General features: G+C 54.7%; 6 protein-coding genes across 6 annotated transcripts; 1 reads left to right on the top strand and 5 right to left on the bottom strand.

The window, feature by feature from the left end:
* Positions 1-51: 51 nt before the first annotated feature.
* Positions 52-1,534, top strand: EsH8_IV_001413 (histidine phosphatase superfamily; the record flags this gene model as incomplete). Its single annotated transcript, XM_083266303.1, has 2 exons — positions 52-148; positions 213-1,534. The coding sequence occupies 2 exons, from the start codon at positions 52-54 to the stop codon at positions 1,532-1,534; spliced, it is 1,419 nt and encodes a 472-aa protein (XP_083125198.1).
* Positions 1,535-2,214: 680 nt separating this feature from the next.
* EsH8_IV_001412 (AA9 family lytic polysaccharide monooxygenase) lies at positions 2,215-3,504 on the bottom strand (the record flags this gene model as incomplete). The annotated part of the gene is made up of 1 exon (XM_083266302.1): positions 2,215-3,504. The coding sequence occupies one exon, from the start codon at positions 3,502-3,504 to the stop codon at positions 2,215-2,217; it is 1,290 nt and encodes a 429-aa protein (XP_083125197.1).
* Positions 3,505-6,252: 2,748 nt separating this feature from the next.
* EsH8_IV_001411 (uncharacterized protein) lies at positions 6,253-7,065 on the bottom strand (the record flags this gene model as incomplete). The annotated part of the gene is made up of 1 exon (XM_083266301.1): positions 6,253-7,065. One exon carries the CDS (start codon positions 7,063-7,065, stop codon positions 6,253-6,255), a length of 813 nt encoding a protein of 270 aa, XP_083125196.1.
* A 2,852-nt stretch (positions 7,066-9,917) lies between these two features.
* On the bottom strand, positions 9,918-10,255 carry EsH8_IV_001410 (uncharacterized protein; the record flags this gene model as incomplete). The annotated part of the gene is made up of 3 exons (XM_083266300.1): positions 9,918-9,946; positions 10,002-10,095; positions 10,157-10,255. The coding sequence occupies 3 exons, from the start codon at positions 10,253-10,255 to the stop codon at positions 9,918-9,920; spliced, it is 222 nt and encodes a 73-aa protein (XP_083125195.1).
* A 1,639-nt stretch (positions 10,256-11,894) lies between these two features.
* Positions 11,895-12,735, bottom strand: EsH8_IV_001409 (uncharacterized protein; the record flags this gene model as incomplete). The annotated part of the gene is made up of 2 exons (XM_083266299.1): positions 11,895-12,038; positions 12,163-12,735. 2 exons carry the CDS (start codon positions 12,733-12,735, stop codon positions 11,895-11,897), a joined length of 717 nt encoding a protein of 238 aa, XP_083125194.1.
* A 992-nt stretch (positions 12,736-13,727) lies between these two features.
* EsH8_IV_001408 (uncharacterized protein) lies at positions 13,728-16,165 on the bottom strand (the record flags this gene model as incomplete). Its single annotated transcript, XM_083266298.1, has 2 exons — positions 13,728-15,989; positions 16,058-16,165. The coding sequence occupies 2 exons, from the start codon at positions 16,163-16,165 to the stop codon at positions 13,728-13,730; spliced, it is 2,370 nt and encodes a 789-aa protein (XP_083125193.1).
* Between the last annotated feature and the right edge of the window lie 625 nt (positions 16,166-16,790).

Below are 16,790 nucleotides of genomic sequence, written 5' to 3'. Positions count from 1 at the left end.
CGTCATGCCTTGGTAGGTAACTCTTCGAGCTTTCAACAGAGCCGCAATATCATGTATGTCAAGAGCTTAGCTATTGTCGGCTGGCTGGCCGGCACCGCCGTCTCTGAAATCGTCCACGGTGTCGTCGTCTTCAGCCGTCACGGAGATCGTACGTTGGCCGCTCGTCCATCCTTTTCCATCCACTTCAACTGCAAGCTAAGCTTATATCACAGGGACAACCAAACACTATGGAGCCCAGTCTTTGACCAGTCTGGGAGCTCAGCAATGCTTCCAAGTGGGCAGTGACTACCGAAGTCGTTATCTGGAATCGGACTCTCCTCACCGAATCCTCAACGTTTCCGAGGACAAGTATGTCTCGTCACAAGTCTATGCTAGTGCCCCGGACCAGGGAATCCTCCTGAACACCGCTACGGCATTCTTGCAAGGTCTGTATCCTCCCCTTGTGGACCTCAACGCCGAGGTGGCGACCTCGACCCTCAACAACGGCAGCACAAGCGCCAGCCCCCTGAACGGCTACCAGTACGTCCTTCTACACGGTGAGAACTCCAACTCCCCGGACACCGTATGGATCAAGGGTGACGACGGATGCCCCGCCAACGCCGCCGCCTACAAGTCCTTCGAGGCCAGCAAGGAGTTCCAAACCCGCATGACGGAGACCAAGGACTTCTACGCCGGCTTCTACGACGTCCTCGAGAGTGTCTACGACTACAGGCCCGAGAACATGACCTACAAGAACGCCTACGACATCTTCGACCTCGTCAACGTAGCCCGCATCCACAACAGCACCTCGCTGGCCCGAAACGTCACCGAGGAGGAGCTTTTGCAGCTGCGGACGCTGGCCGACAGCGCCGAGTTCGGCTACAACTTCAACGCCTCCCAGCCCGACCGCTTCATCCACGCCAAGACCCTCGCCGCCGCCATCCTCGCGCAGCTCAACCAGACGGTCGAGTCCGAGGGCAAGCTCAAATTCTCCCTCCTCGCAGGCAGCTACGACACCTTCCTCGCCTTCTTCGGCCTCACCGACCTCATCACCATCTCGGACGACTTCTACGGCCTGCCGGACTACGCCTCCACCATGGCCTTCGAGCTCGTGAGCGACGACGCGACTGCGTTCCCCGCCGACGTGGACGCCGACCTCCGCGTGCGGTTCCTCTTCCGCAACAGCACGTTCGGCGAGCTCACGGCGTTCCCCCTTTTTGGCACCGGGCAGGAGACGCTGTCGTGGCCCGAGTTCGTCGGCGAGATGCAGAAGCGCGCCATCAGCACCGTCGAGGAGTGGTGCAATGCCTGCTCCAGCCTCGTGTCGTTCTGCGCGGCCTACCAGGACGAGGCGACGAGCGCCAACACCGACAGCGGCGGCGGCATGTCGAACGCCGTGGCTGGCGTTGTCGGTGCCATGGTGACTCTCGGTGTCGTGGCCATCGCCGGCGCAGTTGCATTCTTCGTTTTCAGGAAGCGTCGCTCGACGCCTTCCATCCAGACTCAGGAAACTACCGCTAGGAAGTCTAGTCTACGCAGCGCGGGCAGTGTCTGAACCAGGGTATAGCAGTGCCGAGCATTCAAGGGTTGGACATGGCACCTGAACCTAGCAGAACACTAATCACAATGCCGACTTGCTCATATACACGCAAGGCGGAGGATTTCCAAAAGATGTACTTTGCTCCCATGTGCCGACCCATTGTCTTGGTTCCGTGCAATTTCGGCCCGCATGGGCATGCTTGCAATGGTTTGTTTGTCAGCATGGCAACGTCGTTCAACTTTTACGAAACACCGGTGCTAAAGCCATGTCCAAACGACCCTGCCATTTAGTTTCACGTACATTAAACACTCAACTGCTTATCAGCGTCAAAAAACCTTCGCAGGCCATTTTCTTGGCCTCCTGCTCCGGAAAAGGGTAAGTTGAAAAGCTCAGAGCTGTTTCTCCGAAGGCAAGACTACATCGCATTCACAGCAGGCACGGAAGAAGGAAGGACTAATTATGAACGTGACAAATGATACGATCTATATCGTTATGATATATACGTTATATAAAGCGGTATACAGGAAAGACTTTGTACATGAAACAGATTGGTCCTAGACCGAATCAGTGTCGTGGGCACCACAAGCGTGGATGTCCACTGCAAGCACCGGGAAAGATCTCATTCCCTGAGCCATCTAGGTCGCGGCGACCCCAAGACCAGATGCCAAAGTAAACGGTGGCATCGTGGAAATCCTTTAGATCATGCGGCGCTCATGGAGAGACATGCGCTTGGCGACGGCGGTGGCAGAGGGAGTCTCAACGGGGCAGTCCTCATCCTCCTCATCAGCGGCCTGGGTGGGGGTGGGGGTGGCAACGGGAGCCTCAGTCTCGGCGGGGCAGTCCTCATCATCCTCCTCGGCGGCCTGGGTGGGGGTGGCGACGGGGGCCTCAGTCTCGGCAGGGCAGTCCTCATCGTCCTCCTCAGCAGCCTGAGTGGGGGTAGCGACGGGGGCAGCGGTGGTGGAGGGGGCCTCAGTCTCGGCGGGGCAGTCCTCATCGTCCTCCTCGGCGGTCAGGGTAGGGACGGCAGCGGCGCTGACAGTGGCAGAGGCAGTCTCGACGGGGCAGTCCTCATCGTCCTCCTCGGAGACGGCAGTCTGGCTGGGGGCAGCGGCAGAGCTGGCGGCGGTAGCGACGGGGGCGGAGGTGGCAGCGGGAGCAGAGGTGGCGGCAGCGGCGGAGGTGGCGACCGGGGCGGCGGAAGAGACGGGGGCAGAGCCGGAGCCGGAGCCGGAACCAGAGCAGGAGAAGATGGCAGGGCCGGGGATGGTGTACTCCTGGGCCTTGTAGGCATCGTAGGTGATACCGGCGTCAGTGGCGGCGTAGGCACCGGGGAAGGCAACCAGGCCGGAGGGGCTGGTGCTGCCAGAGCCGGAAACCTCGATCTGATGGCAGCCGGGGTAGAACTGGGCACCGGGGTAGGAGTAGGCGGCGTGGAGGGCAATGATCTCGTGGCGGACGAGGTACTGGCCGGGGGCAATGCACTCGGGGATGGTGTACTTGATGCCAGAGTTGCCGGCGGTCATGAGAGGGGTGACGGCCCAGGTGTTGGAGGTGCCCTCACGGCCACCCTCCTGAACCTTGAACCACACCTTCTCGGTGCCGGGCTGCCACGAGTCGCAACCAGCGTCGGGGCACTTGGCCATGTAGGTGATGGCGGGGCCGATGTGAGACTCGGGCCAGAGAGTCCAGTCGAGGGTGACCTCGGAGCCGGCAGCAGCCTTAGCAACGAGCTTGGCGGGCTTGGAGCCCTCGATGCCACCGGCGGTGTAGCCACCGCACTGGATGTCGATGCTGGTGAGGTCCTCAACGGGGCCGTTGCCCTGGATGGCACGGGAGATACGGTCGGGGAGGGGGCTCGTGTACGGGTCTTGGTAGGGCTGGTAGAAGGTGTAGTTCTCACCGCCAATGACACCATCGTTGACGTAACCGTGGGCAGCCACCAGGGCTGCGGATCCAAGAAGGGAGGCGATAGCGGACTTCATTTTTGCGATTTTGAGGTTCGTTTTTTGGTTGGTTGGTCAAAAAAGGTGCGGGTAGGTTGACTGTGAGAATATCGTGATCGATAGGAAATGAGTGTTGTGGAAGGTCAAGGACCGAAAAAATGAATGACTACCTGGTCAAGTGAAAAGAATGACGAAAGTTGAACGAAGGAACGATAGACACACAGTCAAGTGAAGCTGAACACTATGGATCGGAGAAGGAGAGATGAGAGCTGGCGATAGTCGGGCAGAGGTGGTGATATATACGGGAGGGAGGGCATCGCAGGCCGGTTTCCCAACGCGGCAACCTGCGCCGTTTGCCAGCGTCCGGTCTTCTCAACTCCATCGGGTCAAGATTGAAAGGACCATTTCCGGCGCTCCGCCAAAGTTTCAATTATACGCAGGACAATCATATTCGGCCAGGTTGGTGGGGATAAACATGGGGAGGGGGGATCTCGCGTATGCGGGAGACCGGCTGGGATGCGAGTGGTGGCCGTCTTGGTTCTGGCGTGCCGCGGGAGGTGAACGTATGAGTGTGGACGATTTGGTTAAGGGGAAGAAGCCAATAGACTGAGAGCAACTTCTTCCACGGCGCTGGGATTGGGCTCATTGGAGAGGGGCTCGAGGGGCAGAGTCCAAGGGGGCGACAAGCGAGTGCCGACTGCGCTTACGCGGGTGTGTGTGTGATGCATATTGAGGCAAGCAGCCTGTGGGCGCTGCTGGGCAGCCTCCGTGCGCTAATGTAGACAGGCCATCCCGTTCAGTCTGGGTGAAGTCGAGATCCACGTCAAGATCCAGGCACAAGCATATGGTTGTCGGTTGAAAATGTCAGTTCGGTTGACACGCGAGAAAAGGTGAGACAACCCCTCGACATGGGACGAGTCCAACGACAGGGGCCGGTCGGTGCCACCGTATCCACTCCGTGCCTCGCTGGCCGTACCGATTGGGCATATCGGCGCCGACCCCGGTCAGATCCCCGTCAGATCCCGGCGGCCACCCTGAAACAGCCAAGTCCTGACCCATCCCCTTTCTTAATTATCACCAGATTCGCCCTGCAGCCCCCGTGGCCTCAATCAACGCTTTACGCGCTATCTCCCGAAAGAGGCTCAACGTCCTGGCCACCGCGGCGGAGCCTCAGGGGGTCCTCGTCTCCCAAAAAACCACTTTCCCCCTGCACCACGCAGGCGTTTACCCCCTTTCCACCAATCCTCTGCACGTTATTCTTCGTGGGCTTTTTTTTTTGCCGCCAGCAGCTGACCTGAGCGCGTCCAGGCTCTCACTCAACCCCTTCTGATCTCTCGTGGCAGGGCAAACACACAGGCCTGGCCACCTTTCTGGGCCGCCCGGCAAACTAGGCCGGCCAATCTTGCTGGGGGGGTTTTTCTTATGGGTACAGGCCAGATCAGGTAGAATGGGCCTCTTTTCTATTACCTGGTTCGCCCTGCATCCCTTCCCTTTTCTTCTTTCGCCCGTCAATTTTCGGACATGAGCTCTGCGAGACCCATCAAATGGATTGGACCTTTTGGGGCCTTTGGGCCTTGCGGTGGCGCCCCCCGAAGTTTGAAATCGGGGATAAGTGCCATTATGAGCATTATCTGCCTGTCGGTGCCTTGACAGACAAAATTACGCTTGATGTTTGTTGGGTCGAAGCCCCAGCAGCTAGAAGGAAGGGTTTTTCGATGCGAGATTGATTTAAAGTAGGGAGATGCCCACCACCCGTACGCGTGATGTGCTTCGCCAATAGACTTCCCGTGCCCACCTCAATATGTTGGTCCGAGGCTAATGACGACGTCCCGGTCAACGCAATGTATATATTAATGCAGGCGTCGGAGCGTCATCGTCATCAACTGCCTGCACACACTAGTGGTTTTTTTTCTTACGAGTGAGGAAATCCGCTCGGAGCCCCGTGCCGTCTGCCAACCGCCCGGTCCATCGGCCGCGGCCTTGTGGCCCCATCCCTATCATTCAGTCCCCATCAAATCTCCTTCCCGGCCAGCGCTTCACCGCACATCAGGCACGCCGTTTTCTTCTCCACCAGAGCCAGCCAGGCCACTGGGACCCCCGTTGTAACTTTCCATCAATGTTCCACGGTAGACCCGACAAGGGGTTTCCACCCCTTTTCACTTGATCGGCAACGCCTCCCACGCACAAACATCGCCGATCCCATGGCAACCCTCGCCTGTTCATCCGTTCATCCAACCATTTCTCAATGCGGTTCCCAGCACAGTCCACTCTTCGAGAAGGTCATGGTCGATGTGACGCCGGGATGCCTTCGTGGAGAGTCGATCGCATCTGAGAACTCAAGGCTTGGCTTGGTCCATCACGTCTTGATCGGCCGAGTTGACCTCTGCCTTGTGGGTTCAATTGAGAATACTCCGTGTGTCGGTGTCATTTACTCCAAGGAGCACGAGCCTGACTCAGCCTGTCCATATTTGAACAAAAGGTCGTGGCCTTACTCAACATGATGCACGCAGAATATCCCCCTGGATGTGCAGCCACAGAAAGCACTCTGCAAGGTAGGATCACTTAAAACATGGTACTTTATCACACAGCGACCGCGCGGGAAAGCCTCGAGTCATGGGAATGTCGCAATTGAGCCTATCTGTATTTCAGCTTCTCGGCGACCATTCTCTATTCTAACACGCGGGTATCGAGGTAAACTAAACGAAACAGCTTGTGAACAACATTCTAATAATCAGCCAAAAATATGCGTAGATCCGCCACTACGCATCATTGACCGCCTGCGCAACATCAATGGTTGTGGTTGCGCCTACGCTGTCGCTGTCGCACAAAAATAGCCAGGCCCGAAATGGCGGCCATGATTGCCCAGCGTTCGCCTAACTCGCCTGTCAGGCCGCTGCCCAAAAAGGCAAACTTGGCCGCCTTGCTCATACTCATTCCAGCATCCGTCCAAACAGCAACGACCTCCTTGCCGTCGCTTCCTCTGAAGGCCTGGGGTCCAGCGTTGGGCGGTACTGTGTGAGCCAACCTCACCAGCTTCCAGCCCCTGCTGCTGCCGGCTAGCATCGCAATGGCCCCCCCAGAGCTCGTGCGCCATTCAAATGTTTCCAACCTCTCGCAATTAGGCCCAACGCCCATGGAGAATATGTAGCTTGACGACGGAAAGTCCGCTTTTGATTCCAACTCGACGACAGGAGCGCCTCCGGGGCTCCCCTTTGGCGCAGGTGGCAGCGTTATGCTCATCCTACTGCTAAAACTGTGGTGCTCTACCGATGCAAGCGGGGGGAAGGAGTCGGCCGGCCCATGATGCAACACAATCGGGGGCGAACTGCTGAGCCCGGTGTGTATTGACAGGCCGTAGAATGGCTTGTCTCGGTGCTCGCCGAGAAGGAGCGTCCCGCTGAAGCTTTTCGAGTAGACATTGAACGCGGGAGGGAACTGGCGAGTTATCTGCGGTCCTGGTGGTCCCGAGCCTGGCCGAGGCGCTGTTTGACTGTCGGGGGCCGGGCTGTTGTGGGGCTTGGCCTCGTACGGCGGCGGAGCTTCTTCTACAGGGGTATCCGTGAGAGGTGTTAATCTGCGGTGCTCAGAGGAGGTTGCCATTGTGTGTGTGTGTGTGTGTGTGTGTGTGTGTGTGTGTGTGTGTGTGTGTGTGTATGCGTGTGTGTATTTTGGCTTGTATTTGTTTCCTTTGAGAAATACTTGAGGTTCGACCGAGATGCCTTCTTTACGAAATCTTTTGATGGTTTAATCACCCTTCGCTTTGAACTGGATGCCCCCGACTCTTAAACCTTTCCCATTTCTACATGATGTCAGCCTAATATCTCCTTCACAGCCACCTGAGGAGAGTCATGTGGCACAGTATAGCCGGGCTTACCTTATATGATCTACGCTTCACAGCCACGGGCGACCTTAGCGCCAATCCCCTACTAATGTAACGAATGACGTCTCCCAAGTGTCGATTATATGCCATTTTCGGCCTCTCCGAATTTTGCTCGACCTATTCTTTCGTACCTAAAAGTTCCAGGTTGCCGCGGGCTGTTCGAATTGCATGCGCAGCTGAAATACACTGTAAACTACAGCGATACTCAGCTGAATCATTGCAAATAAATGCCCGCATGTTTCTCGAGGGCCCGACTGGCGCATCAACGTGACCGCGTGTCTTGGGCATTGATTCAACCAAAGGAAAATATATTGCAAATTCTCTGGACGGAACTGGATGTCTTGAATGACAATGATGATTCAGAATGGAATCATCGTTTAGGGAAACTCGCAGAGCTCTGCTCCGGTGGCCCGCAGGCCCAAAAGGACACCTGTCGCAAGGCATTTCTGTACTGCTCTCCTACAACAATATCCGCTCTCCATCAAGTAGGGAAGGATTTATGTTTATTTTCGCGGCTATTGCTGTATTTGGTGTCTCCAATTGTGAATTGAGACTACTATTAGAGAGCTGCAGCATTTAATGGTTCGGCGGAATTATGTGACTCATAGCTCTAGTAGATCCAGAGCGGACAATGTTGAGGTTGGATCAAGTAACAATTTGCGGGTAGCAAGACTGTATTCGAAATTGAAAATCGGATTATTGTGACATTTCCACTGCGTTGACTCCGAACAACAGTAAACTGAACGGAGGTGGTACTTCCTTCGCTAAGCTCTGCTCTTAGAGTGGTAAGTCAATACTTTCATCTTGAACTGAGCGAATCAAGACAAAACGTACAGAGAGATTGTATATGAAGAGCAGAGCCACGCTGATTTTATCAGCCTGGTGGGGTGCTTCGCGACGGTCGATTTACGCAATTGGAAAGATGAACCACATACAATACAAAGTGTTTACTTGTTAGAATAGTCGGTCCCGAAGGATCGTGATATAGCGACGGTCACATCTTACCTACATCCAATAATTAGGCAACATAGCCAGAAAGACGTGCAGACATTTCAGTCATAAGTCATAGCAACAACAGAATAGCTCAGACCAGAGAGTATCATAACCTGTAGGGTTAATGACAAGCAGAACCTGCCTATCCATGATCTTAGAACTCCCACACCGGGCAAAGACCAACCCCGTGGCGTTAGAGTGGTTGATAATGGCGACTATGGAAAAGCACGCGGGATCATCATCGGTCGTACGACAACCTTTAGATTTAGAAAATACCGGTCAGCCAGTATAGCCACCATGCAACAATCAGTCTTCGATCTCATCTTGTCCTCACTGAATAACGGGAGATCCCCAGGGGTTTTGTCGGCTTGGGAACCAGAGTGTAACTTTACAGAGTGCTCTTGGCGATTTGGTCTCAAGGTAGAATATTTGTAACGGATAGTCTGATACGTCTAGTGCAAGACAGCCAGGCTTGCTTTCTGTTCAATGTGAACTTTTAATATTGCCAACAGGTTTATGGAAAAGAAGCCTCACTTGTCCGGCGTTCACGGAAAATCCATGGGCATGGTGATGTGGACAAACCTTCTATTGATCATTCTGCAAAGCATATGTCTAAGTATATCTTTTATTTATAAAACTCTCACAGCTGTGTTTTCCATAGGGATCGTTTGAAGTTGTTTTAAACAACGCCAAAAAGTCTCTAGTTGATACCGGGGCGCTTTGTTCGTTTGTCACCAGCATTGATGCGACAATAGATGCAGAGCGATTCGAGGCTGCGGCGCTAAAACTGAAAGGATTTATATGCGTTCTGATTGCATGGGGTTTATTGGGCTTGACTGCTGGACATGTCGCCATAATGTTCATGTGTACCGGTTACGAACTAGATATGCAACTAGTTGGCCATGCTATGCATAGACAACAATTGCAGCAGTAAAATAACTAGCACCACTTTCTTCGCATGTTTTCAATCAAGATGAGATTCTCATCGCTCTACTATAATGGTAAGCATAAGCAACCAAGAGTAGGTCACTTGTACACAATACGAAGACAATCATCTGGTCCTTTGGAGGCTGATGTGGATGGATAGTGGACCATGAAACTTTCGTTATTTAAGTGAAGAAGTGTATTTGCAATATCGAAATACAACCAAGACTGTTGAGTTTCAGACAAGGAGTACAAGTACAACATGATGCCGAACAAAAAAACGTGACTGTTTGCCAAGTCAATTCCATGCCATGCCGACCCTATGCAATACCAGTTTGATGAATGTATACCCGGCCTTTAATCGTTGTGAACATTCTTCGTGGACTGGCGAATGAAATGGAATTTCCCGGCCACTTTGATGCCGATATGCCCCGATGAAGAAATACTTTGCTACTATCATTCCACACCTCGAAACCTTTACGGAAAAGAAAATATTTGTTTCGCAGAAGTACGGCAGGAAAGGTTCGATCAGCCGACTTCGAAGCGTCATGTCTCGTGGGGCCTCCTGGTGTAATACGAAGGTGCACACAGGAGCCCAGCGTTTTTACTGCCACCCAGAGTTTGCAACTGGGCCATCTCTTGATGTGACTAGACATCAGATGACAAAGGTAACCCGCTTCACGCCTGGAATGCATGTCAGCAAATAACAGACTTCAACATCGCCGCATGGGTAACTGACTGGACGCCCTCCTCCTCCTGGAAGCGTAAAAGGCGTATGTGGAATCGTCCTCGCCATCAACGTCCGCCTCTTTGGTTTTCCCTGACGTCAAGAGCTGTGCAAGCCCGGTCAGTACCGTCGATATCCGACAAGCTTCACGTCGATGAAACACTCACGAAATCAAATCTCGATGCGGCGAAAACCAGCGCCATGAGCACAATCACAACCAAAAGCAGGCCCCCTAGCCCGCTCATATCGGAAAATGTTCTCAACATTTTTCGGCCCCCAAAGATTGTGCCTGGTAAAAGAATCCCTTGGGAGGCAATAGCGTCGATCGATTGCTAGTGCGGTGTCTCACGCTCCCTGGCCACGTTTTCCCCAAATCAAGGCGTCCCAGGCACGGCAGTCGACGGAGGGGTAGGAATGCTCAAAACAAGCTTCTCTGGTGCTCGGAAGAAGAAGGAAGAAGAAAGGGGAAGAAATATGAGACCTCCTGGAACTCGAAAAGGCGGCTTAAGAGATAATCGAATGCAGCATGAATCGTGGGGTCAGACAGGGTCAGCCATGTTCGAGAAAGCAAGAAACCATCAGAAAAGGAAGATCAGCAGTTCGAAAGCAAACCCGGGGGAGGGTCTGACACGCGCCTTATAGAAAGCCAACGGCCGACATCCCAGTGTTCCCTGGAGCGCCGGCGGAGGTACATCCAAGCGCCAAGGATAACTCTGTTCTTGACGGGCGGAGAGAAAACAGAAAACGAAGGATGTCAGTTTCTGCCCTGCTTTCGCCCTGCGTTTGCCTCAAATGCCCAAGGACGACACGTGGAGAAGGGAACCAAACTGATCGTCCGTGCCAGTGTGGCTCGTGATTGGAGAAACATGAATAGCCAGACCAAGCGAAGGAGCGTCGATGGTTTGGTGTGTCGGACGTGTCTACGAGACTACGAACAGTATGTCCGTTTTGGGACGGATGGAACGAGGGGGCTATTTGGGGTAGGACGGAGCTCAGACGTGGGAATCGGGCGGGCGCCCGGAGAACACCAATCATTCGGTCGAGGGGGAAACGAGGGAACCTGCGAGCGCTGCCTTCATTGTCACTGGTGCAGACATTCCACCTGTGCTCATGTTTGATGACAGTCGAAGAATGCGGGGGAAAAGGCGAGGCAAGCAAAGTAAGCAGAGAACAGAGTGAGGGTGGCCAAGGTCGTGTGCGCAGGGAATGGAGGTGGCGTCCAATTACTGGCGGCATTAGCAGCCAGTCGGTTGCAGAAGGGCGAAAACAGTGCACAGAAAAAATCAAGCAATATGCAGCTGCACCTCCATCAACGAGTAAGGAAGAATGGGACGAAGGAGACGTGGAGTGTGATGGTTGGTGTGCACCAGTCAATGGAAGACAAAGAACGAGTGGTTCATCTTAGAATGCCCCCCCTCCCATCCGTTGCGATATGGATGAAAGGGGTGTTGGGGATGTGGTTTTTATTCATTAGTTATTGTGTCATTATCATGTCCGCTGATGAGAGTCGACCGTGTCCGGGTCTCATCAGTCTTTGCGCCCCAAAGTCTCGCCGTTTTCTTCATCCGAAGATCCGAGATTGAATGCCATACACCAAGAGATATGAAACTCTTGCCCAAAGCGCCGTACGGGAATTTTAAACTTTTGAGCCGGTAGACGCCCGCTTTTCCCAGGTATGAGGGGGAGAGAGAGAGAGAGTGTGTGTGTTACCACCGTGGGTAGCAGCGTTAAGCCAGGACGGGAATGATTGACATTTCCGACCACTCTCTCCTCCCCCAACAAAAAATTCAAGATAAGCCACCAAGCAGCGAAAAAACAATCTTGACAAACGCTAGATGTGTGCGACCATGAGATCGGTCAGCCAACGAGGGATCAAAGAAGCCAACCCCCCCATTACGGGAGGCGTCAGCCGGACTCGTCCGCTCGCAGCGCCTTGACCTCGAGAGCCTCGTCCACAATGAGCGCCCAAGTGTCGCGGATGTAGTCGCGCATCTCAAGGAGGACCATAACCGCATAGGCGGCCGTCATCAAAGCGAGACAGTAAAACGCCTGAATCCACACAAACATCAGTCTCAACACTTTGAATGTTTTGTTTTTTTTGGCCGTATGCAACACCAATTGGAGAATGACGTGCATATCGCGCCAAGGAAAACAATTGAATGCTCTGACTTACCGACCAGACCCCAAGCTCTCCCCATCTCACCAGGGCCATCTCGCCCAGCGCATAGAGCCCGTCGATGCCGGCTGCACCCCCCGCGAATGCTCCCGCGTCCGCCCGTGAGCTGTAGAGCGTCCTCAGCTCCTCGACGCTGCGCAATCCGTCCGGCACGCTCTGGAATCCGTAGTACATCAGCCCCAGTGCGAGAGGCATGGGCAGCGCGTGATACGCCCAGTTCAAGCTGGTGAAGACGCCCATCAGAGTGAACCTGACGAGTAACCGCAGCGGCCTCGTGATGTCCAGGATGCCCCTCGAAAAGAAGTCGAAAACCGCGGCCACCAGCGTTGTCAGCGGGTGCAGATGCCCCTTCGGCTGTGGCTGTCGTGGTTGTTGCCGGGCTGTCGTCGGTGAACGCCTCGCTGAGGACTTGGCTTGCTTAATCTGGACTCGGGCAGAGAGATGTGGAGAGGCCAGCGCCGAGAGCCTTGGTGCCGGGTTGTATAGGTGATGTTGCTGGTTGTGGTAGTTGTGCGGCCCCGAGAGGCCAGCACTCATGATGGCCTTTTGCGTAAAGGACCCCGTTGACATGATGGCGGAGCACGGTGATGAGTGCGAGAGATTGGGACGAGTGAAGACGGGGGACCTTCTTCTTCTTGGGGGTTTCGGGCCGTCCGCAACAAGTGGTAAGGGAGGGGCCAAGAGTATAAGTCGGTGAGTGCTGGTGTGAGCGAGTACGAGCTAAGATAAGGTACTGGGTGAGGTGTGCCCGAGCTTTATGACAAGTAGGGCAGAGGCAGAGCTACAAGAGTGTTTGCTTGCTTAGCGCTTGCTGCTAGCGACGCACCGTTCGCGACGAGACCGTCTTAATGCAGTTGCTTGAGTTGGGCGGGGGTTGTTGAGGTGTCTATGTGCCTATGCCGAAATGTTTAGTCCATGCTTTGGAGTCGTTTTCGGTCGCCGATCGAAAGCATCCTTACATACCCCTCCAGACGGAAGATGCAGCATGCAGTAAGCATGCATACGCTGGGGCTGATGGATGGCCTGATAGGATATGTCCGAATCCGACGGTTGGGGCATGGACAAGGAAGTGAGAAACGTGGTCGAGATGCAGCGTCGGCACGCAAGAAATAAGTCCGTCTTGAAGAAGTAAATTGCTCATCAATTATCTCCCCTATCTTCATCAACCCCCTTGGGTCCGTCGTGTGTGCGCATCGAATACCTTCTCATCTAAACCAACCTTCCGGCCAAGACAAACGGCTGGAATGTTGTCTCTCAACACAACGCCAAAACGGAAATGTGCCCTATCTGTCTACCACCTTGCAGACAGACAGGAGGCACTATGTAAAGTATGGTATCTACGTACCGCCCATGCAATTATGCATGCATCGCAAAAAACCAGAATGTACTATCGCAGTGAAACATGAGACAGACGCCTTCACTCCCCCATGTTCCAATTATAAATCGCCGTCGTTCGTTCCTTGCTCCATAACGGAAAGCCAAAGTGTGTGCCCCGGACAGTGAGAGTTGCCTTCCGGCTCGGTGCCGGACCACTCCGGTTGGCTGTTTCGCGCCTAGCCTGCTCACTGACAGGCTACTTTGATGCTAACCTTTCGCATCCGACCACTCCGTCTCAACCCGGTTGTGTCTTCAGCTTCCCCGGAGTCTTCGCCTGCGGCTCTTTGGCGCTTGTTTCCAAACCTGCCCCCCGCATCTTCATCGAGTGCCTCCGACGTCCCCGCTGTAGGTCTCTTTCGACCCCGGATACGAGCCTCGTCGTCGCGGCCCAAAAATCGATGGATGATGCGATGGTCCAAGATGCGCTCCTCCTTATCGCGTGGTCCGGCCCTTTCGGTCTTCGGCCAGATGAAGCCATAGAGCTTCGAATGTCGCTCGCAGCGCGGACACGAGCTCTTGGTGTAGTATGCATTCTGCTGCACGAAGGCCGTCTCGCAATTGGTGCAACGAACCCATGCGGTCTGCGGCTCAGAGAGCAGCAGCGGCGTCAGAGTATAGTCGCCGGGCGTTCGGGTCTTTGCGGGCGGTGTGGTTTCTTTGATGAAAGTGCGCCGTTGATACTTGCGCTTCTTCAGAGGTTGGTCACCAGCTTCCGTCGAATCGTCGACTTCAGCACAGACATCCATATTGTCAATGGCCGACGTAGGATTCTCCGTGGACACCCGTGCCTCAACCTTGAGAGTTTGCACGGTGTCGGGGCTTTGGGTGCTCAGGACATCATGCTCGATTGACGTCACGGTCTCGGTTTTTGACGTTTGCACAATGCGCTCTCGGGGTGAGCTTATGAGCGGCTCTTTTGTTGAGAGCATTTGATCAACTTGCATCGCCTTCGAGCCGCCTTTTCCAGATATGACCGATGCACTTGCATTTGACATCGCTGCCGTTCTCGTGCTGATGCTGCCGCATACAGCAGCTGCAATGCTCATACGATTCCCCGTCGAGGACGCCATGGCGCTCCATGCCAATGTCTCTCTTCCCATACCCTTTGAGGGCGGAGGTGGTGGATTGCACAAAGACGATATGGGTATCGATCTGGTGGTCGTGAGGAATGTCCCATGGATCGAAGGATTCGTTTCAATCGATGCCGCAGGTGCCGTTCCTTTCCTGGCCAGACGTTGCGAGGAATACGGTGCCGCCTTGGCCAAGACTTGCCCCGTGGACTCTTCGGACTCTTCCTTCTTGACCAGTTTCGCCTTGCTCTGAGCTTGACTGGGTTCTGGCGTGTCTTTCTCCGGTTCAGTAATGTCCGTCACCGAGCCATCCTCGTTACCGCCGCTCGCCAACGACAGGCTGCGCACAGACTCCGAAGTCGAGCTGTCCCTTGAACTGACAAGCGCTTCTGGAGGCGCTGTGACTGCTTGCTTCGCTGAAGCCTTTCGCCTCTTGGAAGGAGTGATGGGTGGTGTGACTAATGAGTCGAATGATCGTTTGCTGCCTGGCGACATCGCATCAGTCATGGGCGAGCCGACTGCCAAAGAGTCCCGGGCAGACTTTCCGCCCCTCACGCGTGATTTGGACACCCGTGGCCGAATGTCTGGTGTAACGGAGGGGGTGCGGGATGAGGGTCCTGCACTATCGTCTCGTCTCCGCCGACGCAAAGAGTACCCATCCATGACGGACTCCTCAATGCTCTTCTTGACCACGACCTCTCCTTCGGCCGGTGCCCATCCGTTCGCACACCTGTCCTCGCATGTTCTGCAAAGACATTCACAGTTATCCTCCCCAAAATAATTCTCGGCGTAGGTTACTGTAATCTCCTCCCCGACGTCGATGTTCCTAGTCGCGATGATTTCAATACCAGCCGAACCCGTAGTCATCAGCTTCGCATTGGCCCCGCAGTCGTGGTTCGCAAATCGAGCGGGCCCCATGAACAGACTGGCGCACTTGCTCCTCGCGGAAATGATGATGCTGAAGTCCTTCTTCCGGGCTGTCATTTCCCGCTCCTCCTCAGGGGAAATGTTCACCTGGGTGCCGGCAAGGTACTTTACGTTCTCGTTTCTCCCGATGAATCGCCGGGCAGTGATGGCGGCCTCGTGGGACACGATTGTGTACCGATTGGTCGAATTCACTTCGAAAGGGCAGTCGGGGAGGTAGACCTGGGTGTACCGGCGCATATGGCGCTTGAAGTCATCCTTGGCTTTGTCTGTTTTAAGGGCGCCGAAGAACTTGCGGAAACCATCGGTGGCTAGCAGCTTGCGCTCGGCGGTTTCGAGGTCTTTGTTGACGGCAATGTCGTTCTGAATGATCTGGGTAATCTCCTCCTCACGCACGCCTCGGGAGGGGTGGTACGAGTTTCGGTTCTTGGGTATGGTGGTCCAGTAGAAAGCCTGCAAGGTGTCAGCTTCAATATGCGACGGCGGTGGGCATTGCTGCCCGGCCGGGCCGAGATCCGTACATGGTCAACCAGAGAATCGGTCAAGAAGTCGTCGTAAGAGGCGAGTTGCGCCAAGGTCAGCGTCTGCTTCTGCTTCTGCTTCTTGGCCGCGGTGGCAGAGGGCGGCATCTTGAGAGTCACCGCCGTCGCAGTATCGTCTTCAGCGCAGGTTGAAGGAGCGGGTTTGTGGCGAAAGCGGAAAGGCTAAATGAATGTTGGGGCCAGCTTTCAGCGCACAGAGCAAGGAGTGGACGAAGGACCAAGGTCGGGGTCGGGCTCCCTTCGACAGCCCACGCAAAGCGCAAAAGCCGGAGAAGAATGGTGACAACCGAGTCAGGGTTGTCGCAAGATGCTGTCCAGGGCCAGGTGTCGTTGGGGATGAGATTGGAAAGAAGACTCTGGTCTCCCCAAAAAGGCGCAAAGGTGAGTGAAGGGTCAGCTCAGGTTGGGTGTCGTCATATCTTCCGGTTCATAGGGGGCATAAACAACCAACGGGGAGAGGCTGATGGTGCGGGCGGTGGAGATTAATGCGCAGGGCCGCGGATCATATGAGAGGCACAAACAATAGTGCTGCACTGGGGGTGCAGGATCAAGGAGTGAGTGAATGTGTGAAGCACCGGAGCTTCACCCGCCTGAAGAAGACAGACACACAAAGGCGACGTCGGAAGGTGGGAGGGAGGGATGAAATGAAATGAAATGCAACAAAGTGGATGAGGACGAGAGGTGAGGTAAGGCTGGAGGTGAGGTTTGAATG

This window comes from Colletotrichum jinshuiense, chromosome 4 (genome assembly GCF_051148585.1).
Source record: "Colletotrichum jinshuiense chromosome 4, complete sequence".
NCBI lineage: Eukaryota > Fungi > Ascomycota > Sordariomycetes > Glomerellales > Glomerellaceae > Colletotrichum > Colletotrichum jinshuiense.
The sequence above is the reverse complement of the archived record's forward strand: the minus strand, read 5'-3'. Positions and strand labels throughout refer to the sequence as shown.